General features: G+C 39.5%; 3 protein-coding genes across 3 annotated transcripts in view; all 3 read right to left on the minus strand.

The window, feature by feature from the left end:
• Positions 1-1,450, minus strand: part of LOC144061859 (stromal membrane-associated protein 1-like) — a 55,772-nt gene extending 54,322 nt beyond the window's left edge. Inside the window, exon 1 of the mRNA XM_077582743.1 lies at positions 1,167-1,450. Within this exon, the coding sequence (XP_077438869.1) occupies positions 1,167-1,284 (118 nt within the window). The 5' untranslated portion in view covers positions 1,285-1,450. The remainder of the gene's footprint in view (positions 1-1,166) is intronic.
• A 761-nt stretch (positions 1,451-2,211) lies between these two features.
• Positions 2,212-20,156, minus strand: slc1a4 (solute carrier family 1 member 4). The gene is made up of 8 exons (XM_077582738.1): positions 19,567-20,156; positions 12,487-12,529; positions 10,867-10,932; positions 7,364-7,530; positions 6,653-6,886; positions 6,356-6,550; positions 6,096-6,230; positions 2,212-4,379 (listed from the first exon to the last, which is right to left on the minus strand). Exons 1-8 carry the CDS (start codon positions 20,073-20,075, stop codon positions 4,127-4,129), a joined length of 1,602 nt encoding a protein of 533 aa, XP_077438864.1. The 5' UTR covers positions 20,076-20,156; the 3' UTR covers positions 2,212-4,126.
• Positions 12,536-15,529, minus strand: LOC144061861 (uncharacterized). The gene has a single exon (XM_077582746.1). It carries the CDS (start codon positions 14,032-14,034, stop codon positions 13,327-13,329), a length of 708 nt encoding a protein of 235 aa, XP_077438872.1. The 5' UTR covers positions 14,035-15,529; the 3' UTR covers positions 12,536-13,326.
• Positions 20,157-20,828: the final 672 nt, after the last annotated feature.

The following is a 20,828-nucleotide window of genomic DNA, read 5'->3' on the forward strand; positions in this document are numbered from 1 at the left end:
CTTAAACTTTTGTTTAATTTGTTTTGCTGACTGTCTACTTGACAATTCGTGCCATAATAACCATGTTGCCATAATAAACAGCATTGTTGTAGGACTTGTCAGTCACAGTTAAACATTTTCAAACTGAGACAGTTAATTTAATAACATAAAAAGAATATTTGTACAATGTAATTTAGCTCAGAATAATCAGACAGATTTACATGTATATAGCATTTTGTAAACCACCTTTTCACACATGCACAAACAAGCACACACTGTCATTTCAAAAACAAGTCATTTGTCTTCAAAAAGCTTGTTTTCATAAACATGTAACAACATTATAATGTACATAAATTTAAATAAATATCACCATGACACTTAACAACTCTATCTGCTTATCAACATTTCCACTTTTATAGATTTGTAAAAGTGGGGTTGTTTTTGTTTGTCTAATAGTATTTTGATTACCGTAATTTCGCTACATGACAGGACAGCAGATTTTATTTTATTAAGGTAGAAGGACGTTTTGTTTGTTTGTTTTCCCTCTAGTCTGCTTTTTGACGTTTTCCGCTCATAAATAAAGCAGCCAAGGACGTGACATCGATATATCATCGCCCGCTACTGTAAAGTTAATAGTAGTTTTAAAAAGCAAAAAAGCGGAAGTACTGAAACTTTACATTTCAAACTAAAACGAAATTCCAATCAAGTATGCATTAGTACTTATCAGAATCAATATTTTAATTAATATATAGACATAGGCTACGAAATAAACGATTCGTTGTGTTCAAAGTCACCCGAGAGTAACCTGTGAAAAACTATTTTATTTTCGTTAGACGTCAGACAGGCTATGCTTTTACTTTTAAAACCCTTAGCGGAAAACGGAGTATTAAATGATGTTGTGAACATTTGTAGCTTGGTAATTTCCTATTTAAAATATTTATATCTGCCAATAGTTAGTTCAATACCGGTTACAAGACATAACATAAAGCAGTTGATGATGGTCATATTATTTCTATTGTCATGGTGATGTTTACCACGTAGGACAGGAAAGAGGGGCACATAAGTGACTGCCTTAGAAACGGTATATTATTGTGTTGCTACAGCGTTTACACTTATCAAGCAAGCAAACGCACACAACATTTTGACATTTTGCACAGGCATTTGTCATTTGAACTTGCCCACTTTACCTTTTGCTTCGCAGTCGGCACATAATTTGTTCTCGTCCTCTCTCAGCAGTTTCGATAGAATGGCCTGATGCTGCTCATTCAATTTCTGGGCTTTTTCTCTTTCAGAACGCGTCGTCATGACTGCTCAAGTGTGGATGTTAGTCCGTTAGCGTGGACAGCTGAGATATATGACAATGACAACAGGTTGATATTAAAACGGTTGTGTCATGCCCGTGAAGCTCAGCCTCACTGTGTATGCACTGCTAGCATCCAACCTGCTAACAAGGTGATATGGATCGAGAGCGGCAGCATCCCTGCTGCGTTCAAGACAATCGGATATTTCATCAATTCGGCTTCCATTTAGATTGTGAGAGCGAAAGGGGAAATATTTAATCACGACAGAGTCTGTTTTTCTAAAAATCTACATTAAAACGTGCTACACGTTTACTTAAACAATATAATGGCCTGTCAAGTGATAAGGTCAGGTATAAATATGCTGGTTAAAGTGCTTTTCTTTTTTAACTCACACTTCCGGTGGGTTGCATTTTCGTCTGCTATACAATATGGGAAAGGTAGTTTATATGCTGTGATGTGCAACACTGATTTCACAATCAGATTTTAAATAGACATGCTTACAATAATTAGAAATAGCTTTTTTTTTTTAAACAACAACACTGAAAATCATTGGATTATCTGCAGTGCACTGGTCTGCTTAACAGGCTTCAATTCTTCTTGCATTAATATGTGGAGTATGTCCTCCCCATTCCCCCTCAAAAAATAACTTTTAAGTGACGACTCTAAATTGTCCACAGGTGCATGGAAATGTTTGTAATATATGTACCATGCATTGGTTTTCTCCGAAGTACACCGATTTAGATTAGATTAATTGAAGCCTAGTGTGAATGGCTGCTTGTTCCTTGCGATTGGCTGGTGCCCATTATAGTGTGTTTCCCACTTTTTGCCCAAAAGTCAGATGGAATGGCCTCAAACTCAGCCAAGACCATAATGAGGACAAGAGGTGTGCATATTAATTACATGAAAGAAACAGCCAGTTGGGTCTCCCAAATGGATTACAGTAAAATGTAACTTTTAATGGTGACATACAGCAGAATCAAATGTAAAAGCACAGCTACACGTAGTAGTACAGGCAAAGAACTAACACTCACAAGTTCTAACAGCAGAGGTTCGCCAGCGCAGGATTTTATTTTCCAAAAGTAGATAATAGTATAATAACCAGTAGTAAGTTTGCGTGTCACATCAGCTAAAAAGATAGAAAATTCAAACTTCATAAGAAAAAAATGGTTAAAATAGAATAGTAAAGTCAAAATGATGTTATACATTATACAGCATACTAATTCACACGCTGCTTAAAAACTATTGTTAACTAAACATGATTCAACACCGTCACATTGAGCATCTTCAAAATGGCAGCAAAATGAGATTCCTCGCTCACACACGTAGATGATTGTGGCAGACCTCATCACAAAATGCCCATAAATGACAATGCAGATCAAATAAATTGAAACATTGTCACATGTGGATGATGGAGCTCAGCAAACGATCCGACAACTAGTGATTAATCCCGCCGATCGCCACCAGAGGGCAGTCAGTGATCATTCTGGGTCGACAGTCTAGACCGCAATTAATTTGCTATTAGTGATTTAAAAAAAATCTATTTAAAAAAATATGAGAGGCGGGGTAACTCTTTTGGCCAAAGTGAGAAATAAAAGTGACACTGGAGTGGTTCATGTTTTTAGACAAACCAGCATGACTTTACGGGAAGTTAGAAATCATACGAAAAGTTAAGCACCATATAACGTTGAGCCTGTACCATTTTGCATGTTTAAAAAAAAAATGCAGTGAGCAAGTCCAACCGCAACACACTCCACAATCTGATAATAATATATTTAGCTTTGAAACACTATTACTTTAAAAGCAATACAGATTATTTCTTAAACTTTAAAATTGACCATAAAATACTTCTTGTACCACATTTTTTTATTTGTCTTAAGAGAACGGGCTCAACCAACAAGGTGCTTGCAGTACCTCAAAAACATTACTTATACACAACTCTTTCACAGTACTGTATCTTAAATTCATCATCGTCAGAACAAAAAATCCACCCAAGTGTGACAACTGTTTTTACAGTATTGCATTTCTTTTAGATGTGTTTTCGGTTTTGTGCCAATCAAAGACGTGGCAAGCAGCTTTTAGTTTGTAACAAATACATTTTAGCATGTAGAAATTAACCTTAATAACACCTTTGGATGCCAATGAAATGTTGATGAAGAAAAACTATGATTGATAATATAATTCAATTTTTTGTTTGTTCATTTACTGTGTCAATATTTAGCTTCCATAAATAGGCCAATGTAACACTAAGTGTTACTAGTGAGTGTGGAAAACTGGGCCAGACTCTTTCCAGCCAAGGGTTAGTTAATGTTTGACACGAGTTGGCAAACAAATGTCAACATTTGCGAACAGCACAAACAACAAAACCTCCTCGCTTATAGTGTGAGATAGAATGTGTTTTGATTTTTTTTTTCTATGTTAAAAAAAGTACCTGCCTCAAACATGCACCCTGGTGTAAGTACAGTGTGGCATATGGCTGTCTTGTTGTTTGAGGTTTTTTGTTGGACTAATTATGAAAACAATGAAATGCACTTGGCAAACAAAGAAATAAGTATCACATTGATGGGAATGTTTGAAAGACACATACGTATTGTCACACATCTGCCAATACTAAGTGTAAATCGGTCAGGAATTATAATGGTGAAAACTATTTAGTACCTTGGGAACATCAGCTGTTCCACGCGTTTACTCACAGACTAATGGCACTTTGTTTTTCCTCATGCAAGTGCCAAGCAGTGGCCTTACCTTCGTCAATGACTCAGATGAGGGTTCCAACAGCACCGACATCAACAGTGTACAAAGGTCAACAGGTTTGACAATGAATTAAAAAAAAAAAAACTTGCACAAGTTCACAGGACTGACTCGACGGCTTCCGGTACGGCTTCTGAGGCTTTGGTTTTGTGCATGACAAGAGGTGAGGTCTCCTCCTGCGCTTGGATGTTGGCCACCGTCTCCACCCGCACCTCAGAAAGCTCCCCTCCCTTTCCCAGCTCATGATGCTGCTGCCGCTGCCGCTTTTTCATCTCCTGCTGGTTGATGTGATGCAGGATTCCAGCACCCAGAGCATCACCTTCCACATTGACCACGGTGGTCGTGCGATCCCTGCGCAGACACGATACAAAGTAAACACATCATCTTTGAAAACAAGTGTTTTTTTCAAAGCCATTCCCACCACATGGGTGACACAATGAAAGTATCCATTTCGTAGAGTTGATATTTAACCTGCTGCTACCTCACACTGAGGTGAAGTGAGGTTACATATTTATTTCCTGGCCTGCAGCTGTTTCTAATGGATATGTTTTACACCTGCTCGTTTTCCATGCAGACTTCGACCTTATCTTGACAAAACAATTCTTGTTCACACAGTGTGGGAAAAAAAGCAGCATAGACACTTTTTAACAGAAATATCAGTTGCAACAAAATTTACTTTTAACGTAACAACCTTCTGCCTTATAGTTTGTGTCAACATTTGTTTAAAAATATGCTTGTTTCATCCTCTGTTTCATAAATTTTAAATAATCTCTATGTTTTGGCAGTTATAAATGTACGAATTTAAAGCATTGTGACCGGATGTATCAAATATGACACAAATCAAAAAAATAATGTGGAAGTTGATTTAAAAAAAAAAAGTTTTCTTCAAAAGGACCAATAAATACTCGATTTATAAAGAATCTGAATTTTCTCTCATATATTTCATTGTTCAGCCTTTATAGGTATAAGTCTCCAAAAATCTGTCATGTACACAAATGGCCAAAATTGCTCTTTGTCATTTTTTCGGTTTTGTTGCGGTTGGCTTTTTGTTTTTTATGGGTGTTCTTGTTGTTTTTGTCTGTGGTTGATGTTTTTTGTCTTGTGTTCCTGGTTTCTTCTCTTGTCTCGTTATGTCCAACCACGTCCACCTGTGTGTGTCTTCCCTTCCTTAGGTGTGCCACAGCCAAGTCGTCTTCGTCACAGCCAAGTCGTCTTCGTCATAGCCAAGTCGTCTTAGTCACAGCCAAGTCGTCTTCGTCACAGCCAAGAAGCCATAGCCACTCCACGGCAAGTCAAGGCAAATCGGGTCCTGTCGCGTCACCTGTCCAGTCATGGCGACCAGTCTACTCACGTCCAGTTCTGTCATGGCGACCAGTCTGCTTGTGTCCCGTCCAGTCATGGCGACCAGTCTACTCGCGTCCCGTCCAGTCATGGCGACCAAGTCATTATTGTCTGCTCACCTTGTCTCGTGATGTCTAACCGCATCCACCTGTGTGCGTCTTCCCTTTGCCCGGGTGTGTCTCATTAGTGTTGGTGTATTTACGTAGTCTGTTGTGTTTGTCTAGTCGGTTTGGGCGCATTGTCTATGTTATGTGTGGAAATGTGTGTGTCAAGTCCTCGCCACAGCCAAGTCGTCTTTGTCACAGCCAAGTCGTCTTCGTCACAGCCAAGTCGTCTTCGTCACAGCCAAGAAGCCATAGCCACTCCACGGCAAGTCAGGTCCTGTCACGTCACGCTCGTTCCAGTCATGGCGACCAGTCTACTCACATCCAGTTCAGTCAATGGCGACCAGTATACTCGCTTCCCAGCCAGTCATGGCCACCAGTCTACTCGCGTACCGTCCAGGCATGGCAACCAGTCTACTCACATCCCGTCCAGGCATGGCGACCAGTCCGGTCACGTCCTGTCCAAGTCATTATTGTCTGCTCACCTTTCTCCATATGGTTAATAAAAATACCGCGCATTGCACTTGATTCCGATTTCCCTGCATTTGAGTCCACCATCCCTCATCCACGCACTTTCCATCATGACACTCTTATTTTATCCACCATCTCCAAATGTACTCACACAATCCAGTCAACAGCCAGCATAAGAGACAGCTCATTGGTCGGTAGCCCGATGGCCTCCAGGATAATGGCAATGGTGATGATGCCCCCAGCTGGGATCCCTGCAGCCCCCACGCTGGAGGCGGTGGCCGTCACCCTATAATGAAAGGAGAAAAAAAAAAAAAAAATAATAATAATAATGAAATGTTCGCATGTATCACAAAATCCGACTATTTGTAATTCCTTTAGGAGGAGACAATATAGTCGGTACAGTGCACTCACAAGATAGTAAAGATCTGTCCGGCGTTAAGCTCAGTGTTATTCAGCTGAGCGATGAAGACGGCAGCTATGCACTGGAAAATGGCCGCTCCGTCCATATTCACTGTGGCACCAATGGGGAGAATGAAGCGGCTGATGCGCTTGTCCACACCGTTGTTCTCCTCCACACACTTTATCATGGAGGGGAGAGTCGCTGAGCTGGGAAAGATTTTGACAGCAAAAATATTATCAATAAAATGTGTATCATTTGTAAGGGTGGATCTCCTGGGTCAGAATTTTAGCACAACAGGATAGTTTTACCTGGAGCAGGTGGCGAAGGCGGTTGTGAAGGGCGTAATGAGGCCCGACAGAAAACTGAAGGGGTTCTTGCGCGTGAAGCCGAAATAGATGAGCGGCAGGACGATGCCGCCGTGGATAATGTGCCCCAGGATGGAAGCAAATATGTATTTTCCCAAACTCGTCACCAGTAAAACCACATCATCCATCTCTACAATCTTACTGCCCACCAGGAACACAATGCCAAACGGGATATACCTGAGGATTGGAAAGACAGGGTTCTGGTTCTGAAAATATCCTATATATAGTGTTCTTTGATTTTAACTCATTCACTGCCATTGACGGCTATAGACGTCAAAAATTTGTTTAACATTTTTCCACTTTTATTAACAAGAGTATGAAATCCTAGAAACAAATATTGTACATTAAGAACAGATATAAAATTTGTGATTAATAATGAGTTAACTATTGAAGTCAAGCGATTAACTCATTCACTGCCATTGACTTCAATAGTTAACTCACGATTAATCATACATTTTGTATCTGTTCTAAATGTACAATAAAAAAAATTATAGGTTTTCATACTTTTGTTAACAAAAGTGGAAAAAAAATTAAACTAATAGAAATAGTTCAAATGAATTGTTGACGTCAATAACCGTTGATGGCAGTGAATGAGTTAATGTAACACACAAAAAAAAAAACACCACTTTAAAAGAGTCATTTCTAAGCACTCACCACATGATCCAGGATACCAGCACCATGGTTGCCTCATTGAACGCGTTGAAGAACCGGATAAGCTCCTCCCCCTCCTCTCCTAGCTTCCGCAGTGCCACACCGAACACCATAGCGAATAACACCAGACCCAGGATGTTCATTCCATCATTTTCTGCCCCAAAGGGAACCTAAAATGATATGATTTGAAAGATTAGGGGGATGTAAGATGTAATTCTGAATTGCAATTACAGTAGTGGTTATAGAAAGTTAAGACAACCCATGGGGTCAAATTTGGCCCCTATAAATTCTGCTACTCAAATAACAAAGACCTTTATTTTTTTTCCAGCAGTGATTTTGTCGCTGTGTTCTTGTTTCCATTTTCCATTTTTCCGTTTGCCAAAGTGTGTTCAAAATCCCGTTCTAAAATGCAACAAATAAAACAAAAAAATTATATTGTTCAATGTAGCTGTGTATTTGATTGATTGTTTTCTTCAATTCTAAATAGTTTACTGACAGTTTTTGTTATTCAGATTTTTCGAAATGATACCACTAAATCCCAAAAGTGTCAAATTTCGCCCTAATCCTAAATTAGGGAATAAAGGGTTAAAATTGAAAAAAACATATATTTTTGGTGTTCAGTGAATTTATAGCAGTCATTTAATGTATAATTCATAATTTTCCAAAGAAAAAAAGGGTTCTTGGGTTCTCCAGGGTTAAAATAGTAGGTGATTTATCCTAAAATCTGTTAGGCCGCTAAATACTGTGAATTGGTTCCGCTAAATACTGTGAATTGGTTCCCTTAGTGTACACTAAAAATAGAGAATGGATGGATTGCATTCTATTGCCACCCTAGTCCAATCACCAAAGTTGCGAAACAATAAAGGCAAAGAAGAAAGTCATTATGCTTTATTGTTTTGAAGTTTTACCGTTAACAACAGCTATTGTACTTGGATCTCTTATGTGGTAATAAACTATGGGAAAAAATATATAATAATAATGTTCAGATTGCATGCTAGGGTTTGATTCATTTTCTAAATGAGGACTTTAGATGGTCTTCAGTGAGCTGGATAATGGTTAACACAAAAAAAAAAAATGACAGGGACAAATCCTGGGTTCTGTCTGCACCCATTGTCCTGAGGGATCCCACAGCCTCACCGGTTTCATCCAAACATGACCCATGACAGGCAAATACCATGGACCAACGCATTCGATGAATGAGAACCCCACAGTGTGTTGATGTGTGCGTGTGTCTCTGTGTCTCTGTGTGTGTGAAAGAAGGAAGATGTTTACATAGATCGCGTGACTGGCCAGGCGGATGCACAATGTGACAAGCAAACAAAGTTGTTGGCCTCCATCCTCATTCACTTTTTCGAGACTCTTTGACCTCATTGGAAGGGGGCACGGCCTGGATTGGTCGCCAGTCACTTGCAGGACGCGTAGACTTGGACTTCAATTGACGTAATATACGGGAAAACCCACACAAGCACTGGGGAAACATATAGTGCCACACTTCTTTTTGAAGGTTGTTATTCACCGAATGTTAAAGTCATTCATTGACAGTGTTTATTCATAAATTGTGGGTTTGCATCTCTCCATTCTATTCATTTATTTCTACACAGCAAAATCAGCAGTGTTAACACTGAGAGTGTAAAATCCAACACTAGAAAAGTATTTATATGTGTCCACGCCAATGAGTGTCAAGCTTACACTTTTCAAAGTGTTACTTTTTTCATCAGTGTTATTCCAACACTGTATAATGTTAAAAATTTAGTAGTGTTGAAAGTACTCTACACTAGTGTCAGGATTAAACATTTAATTCTGCCAAACTATACTTAACGCTGGTGTTCAAACACTTGAGTGTAGTGCACTAGTGTCAGTGTAACAAATTTAACTCCAACTACACTTTACAAATGTTACTTCACTTCTATAGCGTTTTTCCTTCTTACAAGGCTCTCAAAGTGCTTTAAATTTTGACTTCTGATGACACGGTATCAGGAGCAACTGGGGATTCAGTATCTTGCTCAAGGATACTTTGACATAATCACACTGGCCTGGGATCAAACACACGCTCTCAGGGTTTTATGAAAACCGCTCTACCACTGAGCCATGCCATCCCAACAACAACAACCAAATGTGTCGCCATTGATTTTTTAATTTTTATTTTTTTTTAGCTCAGTATTGTTCATTCGATTTGACATCATCATTGCTCTCCTTTTAAAAAAAAAAAAAATTTAAAAAAAAAAGTTTTTTTTTAAATATATATACATATACACACATATATATATATATATATATATATATATATATATATATATATATATATATATATATATATATATATATATATATATATATATATATTTTTTTTTTTTTTGTATGTGGGTGAGCATGTGCATGTGCGTGCGTGCGTGTGTGCGTGTGTGTATTCATCAGTTCACCTATAGCCCATTAAAAAAAAATCCCATACTAATAATATAATATAATAATAAATTGCCAAATACAGAAACATCAATGTAAGTTATCACGATGTAGTGGCTCTCGCTAACAGACAGAATTAAGTAACCAGAATTAGGATATAATAATGTGTAATATGATAGAATAATGTGTCGCCATTGAAATGTTGACAGCGCACTGGAAAATTGGAAAGTTTCACCGGAAATGAGGGTGTGGTCGATTTAACATTCAATGTAGTGCTATTCAGGGTACACCCAACATTCGCCTCAACACACAAGGAAATTTACTCTGACAGTGTAACTTTTTATCTTTAACAGCCAACTACATATTTGAACGAACATTGGAAATTTGACACCGATTTGCTGTGTACAAGGATTCAGTGTGCACGCTTTTGTCATATTTATGAATGAAATACGATGACATCCACGACACATATCAGCAGCGCTCTGCGCAGAATCTGACCTGCACTTCGATTTAATCCACTAAAATGACATCGCAGCACCTGTGCCACAACTTAGACCTGCTTTTAGCTGCTCTCAGATCTGGTCTACTTTCTATCACCAAATTGTTAGTGGGCATGTAAAAAGAAAACGCCCTCGGCCCACGGAAATTCCCATCATGACACACACCGTCTGCCAAATTCCCAAACACGGCGAATTAGACTTGACCTGGCACGAAAATCAAGATACGCCAGTTCTACGCCTACGAAAATTGAGCCCTTAGACCAGGAGTGGGCAAACTCGGTCCTTGAGGGCCGGTGTCCTGCGCGTTTTGGAGGTTCCCCTCTTCCAACACAAGCTGATTCCAATCAACAGGATCATTAACAGGCTCATGCAGAGCTTGCTGATGAGCTGATCATATATCAGCTGTGTTGGACAAGGGAAATATCCACAACCTACAGGACTCGGGGTTTGCCCATCCCTGCCTTAGACTTAGTCACTTTTGTATGTCCACATTGTCAACCATATACATGTAAATACCCACACAAAGTGCTTGATGTATTCAGTTTTTAATCTTCTTGCAAATGTCTATAAATGTGTGCAGAGTGTGGCAGTTATGGATATTGATACCTTTTCATAGAGGGTGGTCCCATTGGTGTCATTGCCTGAAGCAACCATCTTGTAGTCGGTGGCATACTGTGTCACAAAGAAGAATATATGCATATATAATGTCATTAATTCATTTTTTTGGTTAATTATTCCAGTAAAGAAATGAGTGGTCATTAACATGGCTACTTAACGGCTCCGATAACTTGCATTAACCAAGGAGGGGAATGATAAATGTAGTTTCTCTTGTTAACATCCAAATTCTATTTGCCAAAACTGTTTTTGATTTTTGATTCAAGCGTAAGATTCAATCATTCTGATGAAGTTTGAATTACTGGTTACAGGGAACAAAATGGCGTGTTTTTTACTCTCTGTGGAAAAACAGCTTTAAAAAGTTGTTGGTATGTACTTTGTCAATGTATTATATTGGTGGACAAGACACGCTAGAATTGTTACGTGGCCAGTGCTTAATGCTCACACTAACTATACCAAACATGAAAATGATCATTTATATTTTTATTTGTAGAGTAAAAAAATGCAATGATAATACACTTTTTTTTTATATATACACATTTTAACTCATTCACTGCCATTGACGGCTATAAACGTCAAAAATTAATTTGAACTATTTCTATTAGCTTAACATTTTTTTCCATTTTTGTTAACAAGAGCATGAAAACCTATAAATTTTTTTTAGAAATACAGATATCAAATGTGTGATTAATTAAAAATTTTAATCGCCTGACGCGATTTAAAGATTATGAAAAATGAAAAATTGTAATCGTAATGAATCGCATGACTTCACTAATTAACTCACAATTAATCACAAATTGTATATCTGTTCTAAATGTACAATAAAAAAATATAGGTTTTCATACTCTTGTTAACAAAAGTAGAAAAAAATGTTAAACGAATAGAAATAGTTCAAATGAACTTTTGACGTCTATAGCCGTCAATGGCAGTGAATGAGTTAAAGGCCAAAGACTCTTGCGCCGGTATGGCTAAGATCAATCAAATGGCTTTTGAATAACCTGTGAAAGGTTTTCTTAAAGCTGTAGCTGCATGTTATTTTTGCACCTTTCCACTTCCTTGGTTTAACCCACAATTGGATGTGCATGGAGATGTGAACAGTGTGGAGGGAAATGCACTCAATGAACTGCCTGCACTTTGTAACTCATTCTTCTCTCCATGCAAGGAGCCACGTTTATGATTCACTTCCCCAGTTTTGGCAAGTTTGTTCTTGGAACTTTGTCCGCTGCTATGCATGTATGTGGTCCGTTGGTAGGCGGGCGTCTCAATTTCGCACCCCTTTAGCCCAAATACAGACCCATAGCTGATTCCTATTTTATGGTCTGATAAAGCAGACATAATAATCCTAGGAAGTGGGCCACGTTCAAACGCAACGAAGCGAGGTGGGTTGCTAGGCTGGTTTGAATGGAATGATTTCGCCATGGAAACGGCCGGTGGAGACAAGCCAAAGAGTCCTCATTAAGAGGCATCATGAGATCGAGCACACCAGTAAGGATTTACAGCGGCTGTAAATGAACATGGAGTGGCATCGGCGGTGTTGGAGGAATAAATTCTGCTGGATAATCTACACGTGACACAGGTGCTAGTAAGAAGTGGATGAAGCGAGGCACTCACAGAGCGGAACGCGGCAGCCACTAGGTTTGACGGGAATAAGTTCCTGTAAATGACAGAGAAGAAATTAGACGACGAAAAAAATGTCAGCTTCTATGCAACGCAACGAACTCTCAATATTAAAATCTAATCATTTTACCTAATCCAAACTGCACATTGAAAGTTTGCCATCACACACTCTTTACATATTGGCTCTTTTTCAGGGATAGTTCAGCAGGTCCACTTCTCCTCATATTCCCTGACAAAGAAATTTTTCCCCAAAAGTCCACAAAGATAATGTGTTGCTAAGAGGTTTACACATTAATTGAGCTTGTTATTTAACAAAAGATTGTCATTTTGAACAAAAAGCTCACCTCAATATTACCTGAGATTAAGCATTAGCAACGTGTGCACAGCATGAAAGGACTTGGGCAGTTTAAACAAACTAAAATGGAATTCATCAGAGTCTTACATTAACTCATCCACTGTCAGCCTGGTAAAAATTCATCTTTGACGTCTATAGCCGTCTTTGGCAGTGAATGTGTTAAATAGTTTTCAGATGCCGGTCACTTCCTGGTTTACGGAGGATGACGTATCATGACACAACTGTGACATATGTGATTTTTTTTTTTTTGGTAGGTGGAACTGTTCAATTTTAATGATTTAAAAGCAGAAAGTAACTTCTTCAAACAAAAGTGGGGAGGGGGAATAACAGCAGCATCGTGTTCGTCTGTCTGTTTGGTCATCATTTACACACTCTTATCAGAAAACAAATACAAAATGTTGTTTTGAACGTTTGTTTTAGTTATACCAATAATAACAGATTGGAAATTGATGGTTAATTATTGTATATAATAATAAATGTCAAAATGGTTTCATGATCTGTGTTTTTGTGATTGATGTCAAGAGGTCAGCAATCCTGTGCTTGCGCCGCCAGAGTAAGGTCGACGCACGTCCTGTGGCCAACCGTGCTCCGGCGGCGCACATCCTGCGGCCGTCACCCAACCCTGCTCCAGCGGCGCGTGTCCTGCGGCCATCACCCGACCCTCTTCCGGCGGCGCACATCCTGCGGCCGTCACCCCACATGGCTCCGGCGGCGCACGTCCTGCGGCCGTCACCCAACTCTGCTCCAGCTGCGCGTGTCCTGCGGCCGTCACTCGACCCTCTTCCGGCGGCGCACAACCTGTGGCCGTCACCCCACATGGCTCCGGCGGCGCACGTCCTGCGGCCGTCACTCGACCCTCTTCCGGCGCCGCATATCCTGCGGCCGTCACCCCACGTGGCTCCGGCGGCGCACGTCCTGCAGCCGTCACCCAACCCTGCTCCAGCGGCGCGTGTCCTGCAGCCATCACTCGACCCTCTTCCGGCGGCGCACATCCTGCGGCCGTCACCCCACATGGCTCCGGCGGCGCACGTCCTGCGGCCGTCACCCAACTCTGCTCCAGCTGCGCGTGTCCTGCGGCCGTCACTCGACCCTCTTCCGGCGGCGCACATCCTGCGGACGTCAGCCCACATGGCTCCGGCGGCGCACGTCGTGTGATCGCCACTCAACCCTGCACCAGCGGCACACATCCCGTGGCCAGCACCCGAACCTGCTCCGGCGGCAGAAGCCCTGTGGCCTCCCTCGCTTTATGTGTGGCCCCCCCATAAGGCCGACCTCCTGACCAAATCAACAAAAACAGATCATGACTAATGGAATATACTACTTGACTGCTTAGCTAGCTCCAGGCAAGACCAGCTCAGTAGCCTAGTGGTAGAGTGTCTGCCCTGAGACTGGGAGGTCATAGGTTCAATCCCCGGCCGGGAATAATGACAATGTGTGATCCGAGAAACTATTGGTGTGTGAGGCCCACAAACGTTTACAACAGTTGATGCTTTCCAAACCGATTTGCCTCAAACAGAAAAAGCGTACTTTTTTCTCACGCCACACTTTGTTGTAAATCTGCATGCTTGTACCCTTTACTCGTACAGGTATTTAATACAAGTGACTTCACTGGGGCTACCTGATGTATTTCAATGCAGTTGGCTCACGGCCCACAAATCCTAAAATGATTCACTTTGGCTTTTTCCATCTCGTTTTTCTAGTCCAGCGTTACTCTGGCCTCCCTCCCAGACACCACACTGAGTCTATTTTCATTGTTATCAGTAAAGCACACACAGGATTACTGGAAGCTATGGGACCTTTCCACGTATTAGTGTGTGCGTGGGGTAACTTTATCCCCGGAGGTCACACTACATTAAGCAAAGAAGCACAAGTTTTTCCCACATTTATTGGGTAGGTGCAATGATTTTTCCCACAGAACAAGAGCACCAAATGTTCCATCCCTTAGCCTGTTTTCAAAGTTGTTACACAAGATTATGTCATGGTTCCTTAATTAATAACAGAACCGGGCCATGCTGTAGTCATTTAGGAGGCACGGAAAATACATTTTTGTTGTTTTGCTTAAGCGGGTGGCTTGCAGCTAAAACACATGAGAATGTAAACGCTCATTCCCCATTACTTGAATGTAGTCTATCAAATTTGGAACGTGTTTGTGGAATTATTTCCTTTTAGGACAAATTGTGTTGAGATGCCCATCCATCCATTAATTTAAAAAAAATTGTTTAAGATGATACTTGGGTGGATATGGTTTATGTTATAATAAGGAAAACATTATATTGGTAACTAAATCATCAGAAGTCATTGAAATGACATATATAGGCTACTAGAGCTAATATTTTTAGAATAGCTTATCCTATTAATTATTCCATCAACTAATAAAGTCGTCTGATGCCCAAACTAAAAAAAAAAAAAAAGGGCAGATAATGATATCGGTAAACAGCTGCTTTTGGTGACGTTTTTTCCGTTACGACTGCAATAATAATGATTATTATTTAAAAAAAATAACACCCTGGTAATAATAATAATAATTTATTGATTGACTGCAGTATCAAATTTCCACCTGACGAAGGTGCTAATAGACTATGAAACGATCGTGAGGAGTAGAATACACTGCACATGCGTCTACTGGAAATTTCTGTGTGGATTTCATCAAGAAACTTTGGTGCAAAAGTTTTGTGTCGACTATCCAACTTAGTCACCCCCCCACCCCAACCCTTAAGCCATCACGTTAACATTATATGAGTATAATCAACATTCACATAAAACGTGATATTTGGGCTTTTTGAGGACTAACTGCTAACTCTTATTGGCCATTTCAACTTGTATTTATTTTAAAATATATATATACACACATATATATATACACATATTTAGCACATTTCGTTTCACCGTGTATTTTTAAATAAATAACAATACTGCTACTTTGTAACATGAGGTCCCCTGTTGGCAATAAAACAATAACGCTGGTGGAGGACTTACACACTGTTGCGCTACAAGATGATTAGCTTAGTGTAGCACAGAATCACGTTTCATTAAAGCAAGAGGTTGCACGTTTAAGTGCTGACTAGAAAAGTGGCTGATTAGACTTGGACTATCGAGGCATTCTGTGTCAAAACCTTGGTCTCAAGCTCAGGTTTGGCTCTTCTAACAGAAAAATGTCTTTAAACACACAGCTAAAAATACCCAAGAATTGCTAAAAACAAAATAGTTGAATATTCAGGAACACAATTTTAAGTTAAATATATTTTATTTATTTATTTACTGTAGGTATTTCAGTGTGCATTGTAGGCATGTCTTTCTTTAATGGAAAGATTGTGCATTTATGTGGCGGGTGCCGCATCAATTTATTTTAATTAAAAAATACGACCAGCTCCAATATACGGAAGCGTATTGCATTCACTTGAAAAAAAAAAAAGTCCTGTTTTTTTAAATATTTTTTTTTCCTCTGTTTTTCGGAATAATTTTTTTTCTGTTTTTTTTAAATATTTTTTTTCCCTCTGTTTTTCGGAATAATTTTTTTTCTGTTTTTTTAAATAATTTTTTTTCCTCTGTTTTTCGGAAATTTTTTTTCCTGTTTTTTTTTTAAATATTTTTTTCCCCCTGTTTTTCTGAATAAATTTTTTTTCAGCCTGTTTTTCTATACGGAAAATTACTCCGAAAAACAGAAAAAAAATTATTCAGAAAAACAGAGGAAAAAAAATTATTTAAAAAAACAGAAAAAAAAAATATTCAGAAAAACAGAGGAAAAAAATTTATTTAAAAGAACAGAAAAAAAAATATTCAGAAAAACAGAGGAAAAAAAATTATTTAAAAAAACAGGACTTTTTTTTTTTTCAAGTGAATGCAATACGCTTCCGTACCAATTATTGTGTATGCAATTATTAAATATTTATTACCGGTACATCTACAAATTATGTGATATAGTTTGAAAAGGATGCAACAAAAAAAAGGACTGAATGCACGATTCACAGGTAAAAAAAATAATAATAATAAAATATTTATTGAGTAGTCAACGTGGATCTGAAAAAGGGAAAAATTTTAAAAAGAACTACACAAGAAAAGTAGCATCTTAAAAATTCAGCAAAAACAGGAGGCAAAAATGAACTCGGGAGGCCAAGAAAGAAAGAAAAAAAGTAATAATTTCACTCATATTGAGTGCAATCTTTGCAAAATTTTAAGTAAATCTCAAGAAACTAAAGGAAGGCTAGAATTGAGATTCAACAGCATGCTGCTCTTATCAAAATAAAATATTATTATTATTATCTCTGCTTCCTTTCCCGCTTGTACCTTGTGGGAATGTTCAGTCAGATTCAGGTTCGAGGATACTCATGGGAAATAGTTCTCCTTGTTTTGTCTATGGTTAAAAGTTCTGATAGAAGCGTCACCCACAGGTTGATGTCATTTAAATGTTTACATTTTCAGTTTCACTGTTTTCTTGGTTTGATATATTTTGTTTCTGTTGAAATTGTTCTGAAATAACAAATGATGTTAATAACATGATGCATGTGAATTGTGAATGGTTTCTCACCATTATTAGGAAACAGATAAATACCAATATGTCTGCCAGTGTTTGCATTATTAAATGATCACTTATACAGCATTGCTGCTGAGCAATTTTTTGCTACTCATGTAGCCTTTGGGGGCTACCTGGTTGGTGACTCGTGGTTTACACTCAAGTGAGGTTCCCCTATTGACAAAGCCGTGTCTCCTGCACCTGGCGTGTGGTTTTGTCAAATATGATCAAAGCAAAGCAGGCTGCGCTGACCTGCTCTCCATATGAGTCACTGTGCACTCGAACCTTCGACACAGTTTAGATAAAATCACCATATGCTGACATCGCTGCTCGGAAGTACAAGTACTACTTTAATAGATTGTACGGGTACGCCAAGAACCGTATTTATAATCTATAATTAATGTGATAACTTTGTAATTTTTGATGTACGATTAATGCCTTTAAAAAAACAACAATTTTTTAAAAAACAAATTTTACCACTTGCCGTCGACTGATGATGACATCACAGGTGCTAAGGAAACAGTTAATGACTTGCTCATCTGTTGCTCATGATTGGTCACTATCTGTTTCCTGAGCACCTGTGATGTCATTTTCAGTTGACATAAGGTGGAAAAATGTGTTTTAAAAGGTATTAATTGTACATGAAAATGATAATGTTATCAAATTAATTCTAGACGAGATATTAACTTTTTGCTGTTGGAAATTGTTAAATGAGTCATGTATTCCTTTAAAAAATGCCCTCTTGGGGTAGTCAAAAAATATTTTTCTAATCTGGAAAAAAACCCTCAAATGTTTCTGTTGGTATAGTAATTTAGCTTGTTTTTTTTAACAATATGAACAAAGTATAGCAGAGAAATTGGAGCACATTGTTTGGATGGCATAGTAACGTGATGAGTTTTTTCCCTTCTTTTCAGTAACTTACACTGTGTATGTTAATAAGTGAGGGAAACAATTTTGTGTGCAGACAAGTTTTTGTTTTTTTTTCATTTTGCCGGGTAATCAAAACTGCTATTAGGGGTGTGCCCCCCCCCCCCCAAAAAAAAATCGATTCTCATTTAGTACGATTCAGAATCGATTTTAAAAGTCCCAAAATCGATTTTATTTAAGTTATTTTAAACTGTCTTGCCTTTGTCTGTGTGCGCCTTTATTTGGAGGGCTGTTCATGTTGTACCCGGTTTGGCCACTGAGGGGCAGTGTGGTTCCACGCGGTCTAATACACTGTTAACTCTTTGACTGCCAAAAACTTTAAATAACGTTTAGTAAAATCCTATGGAGGAGTGCCAAAGACGTTAAAAGACGTTTGTTTCAAAACAGAGGTGAAACTAACCATTTTCTATTTTTGATTACTCAAAAACGGAATAAGGTAGAATGAAACTTTTTTTTCCATAGTCCAAACACATAATTTTCTGTGGACCTTGAAAGATCAGTCAAAAGATCAGTCAAAATGCTTAAATCGGCTTGCATCCACGGCATCCCTTTTCTGAAAACGTCTGGCAGTCAAAGAGTTAAGTTGTAGCCACATTAGAGAGTAGAAGGAAAAATTTACGATGAAGTTATTCCAATAAAAGTTGGGGGGGGGGGTTCAGCGTGGAGCCGTTCTTTTGAGTGATAAAAGTGCCGCGAGTAGCGCGCTAATTAGCATTAGCGAGTCTGACTGGAGTAGACCATTAATATTCCTTGCACATCTATAGATTGAAGCAAAAATCATTGTCAATCAAATCATTTTGAATCAAAAAGCATTCTTAATCGAAAATCGATTCTGAATCGAATCGCAGACCCAAAAATCGGAATCGAATCGTTCAAAGATTCCCACCCCTACTGAATATAGATGAAAATTTAGCTTTGCCGCTTCCTTTGGCCGTGAAGCTAGTCGGTTGTGTTCTTGCCCGCATTATAGGCTACCCTTTAAAACTCGCTTGCACTAGTCTGCTAAAAACCCCAAAAATAATCTAGCCCACCCCTCCACAGATTTACATAGTCCACATTGTGCCAGATTTGCGCCAAAGTGTGGTAGCAATATTGTACTCCACCACAAAACCGTTTATGCATTTCAAAATTGATAGCAATCTCATCTATGGTGCTGAATAGTTTATCTCATTATATGTCTCAAGCCAAGCATGAAGTATCCATACTGGGACAGTCACAAATTTAATTACAATGCAATGAGAACGGTGCGAGAACCACAAAGACTTTCGCTCAAGTACGATACCTGGCCAAGTCCAGAAATGAGTCGGTGGTCTCCTTATTGTTGCTGACGCGCTCCAGACCCAGGCTGTTGGTGTTGAGGGCGCCCGCGCCCACGCCGGGTTTGATGATAAACGCCAACGACACGCCGATCCCGGAAGCGATGAGGGTGGTCGCCAGGAAGTAAGCGACCGCGATGCCCCCCAGCTTGCCCAGGGAGCGCGTGTCCAGGCTGGCTGCGCCGGAGACGAGGCTGCACACGACCAGCGGCAGAATGATCATCTTCAGCATCCGGAGGAGCATCTCACCCGGGAAGGCGAAGTATGTCATTTGCGCTTTGGTCAGGCTCATGTTGCGGACCCCCATTCCGAGCCCGACACCCACCACCACGCCGGAGACCGTCATGATCACCAGGAGGTTCCGGCTAAGAAACCCCCTCAGCTTCTCGTACACGCTTTTCGGGGCTCCTTTTTCTCGCAACCGCTCGGAAGAGCCGACCATGGCGTGACCGTTGATTTCGTTCTTTTTCTCCATCTTTTTTTTCCCCAACTCTCAGGACGCAGCAGCGTGGGAAGCTCGGTCCGCGTGTGTGCTCAACGACAGCGTGGCTCGGACGCACACTCAACAGCGAAGGCGGGAGCCGCCGTGGGGGGATTATATCAGGGGGGTGGGAGCCAATCGCGTTGCCGGAAACATGCGCACTAGTAGTTACGCCGCTGACCGCGTCCTGACGCGACGCACATGATGCAAGAATGGAGAATATTGCTCGAGAGATTCCACAAGTGGCATATATGCAAACTCTGGTTAGCGGTTGGCCAGTGGGTGGGAAAGGAAAACAAATGGCAATTAAAAATATTTAATATCAGAAAGGTTTTTTTTCCGCAATGAAAATGCTTCTATTACACAAATGGCGTACTGTATTGCTTTTGCCTGTGACTAGCATAAAAACCAAGCAGATTGTTATATTAGTCTAATGACATTTCATCACATTTTAAAATTAAAATAATCCTCACAAATCAAATTTAAAGTCTAATGCTTTTCAATAAGTGGAGCACCACTTTGACTTGTAAACTGAATTGTCCATAGGCTATGACAATTCCAAGCTTATATTCAAGTCAAAATAGTGGTCAACTCGGTGAAAGGAAGCTATGGGGTAGTGAAGAGGAATCAAATTATTCTGTCCTCTTTGCGTGTTCCAAAACTTGAAGACAGATTTAATGTAAGAAAAAACACCTTTGCAAAAATGATTTTAATCTAACAGAGATCTCTGGACATCGTAACAGACTC

This window comes from Vanacampus margaritifer, chromosome 12 (assembly GCF_051991255.1).
Source record: "Vanacampus margaritifer isolate UIUO_Vmar chromosome 12, RoL_Vmar_1.0, whole genome shotgun sequence".
In the NCBI taxonomy this organism is placed as follows: domain Eukaryota; kingdom Metazoa; phylum Chordata; class Actinopteri; order Syngnathiformes; family Syngnathidae; genus Vanacampus; species Vanacampus margaritifer.

What these genes read in the sequence shown, in the direction of transcription:
- slc1a4 (XM_077582738.1), bottom strand. Translation starts at nt 20,075, where the DNA reads ATGGAGAAAAAGAACGAAATCAACGGTCACGCCATGGTCGGCTCTTCC. An exon ending in TCATTTCTGGACTTGGCCAG is followed by an intron (nt 12,530 to 19,566) that starts GTATCGTACTTG and finishes TGTCATTTACAG; the next exon opens with GAACTTATTCCCGTCAAACC. An exon ending in CTGGCTGTTGACTGGATTGT is followed by an intron (nt 4,380 to 6,095) that starts GTGAGTACATTT and finishes GTGTCTGCGCAG; the next exon opens with GGATCGCACGACCACCGTGG.
- LOC144061861 (XM_077582746.1), bottom strand. Translation starts at nt 14,034, where the DNA reads ATGTGTGCCGCTGGTGCAGGGTTGAGTGGCGATCACACGACGTGCGCC.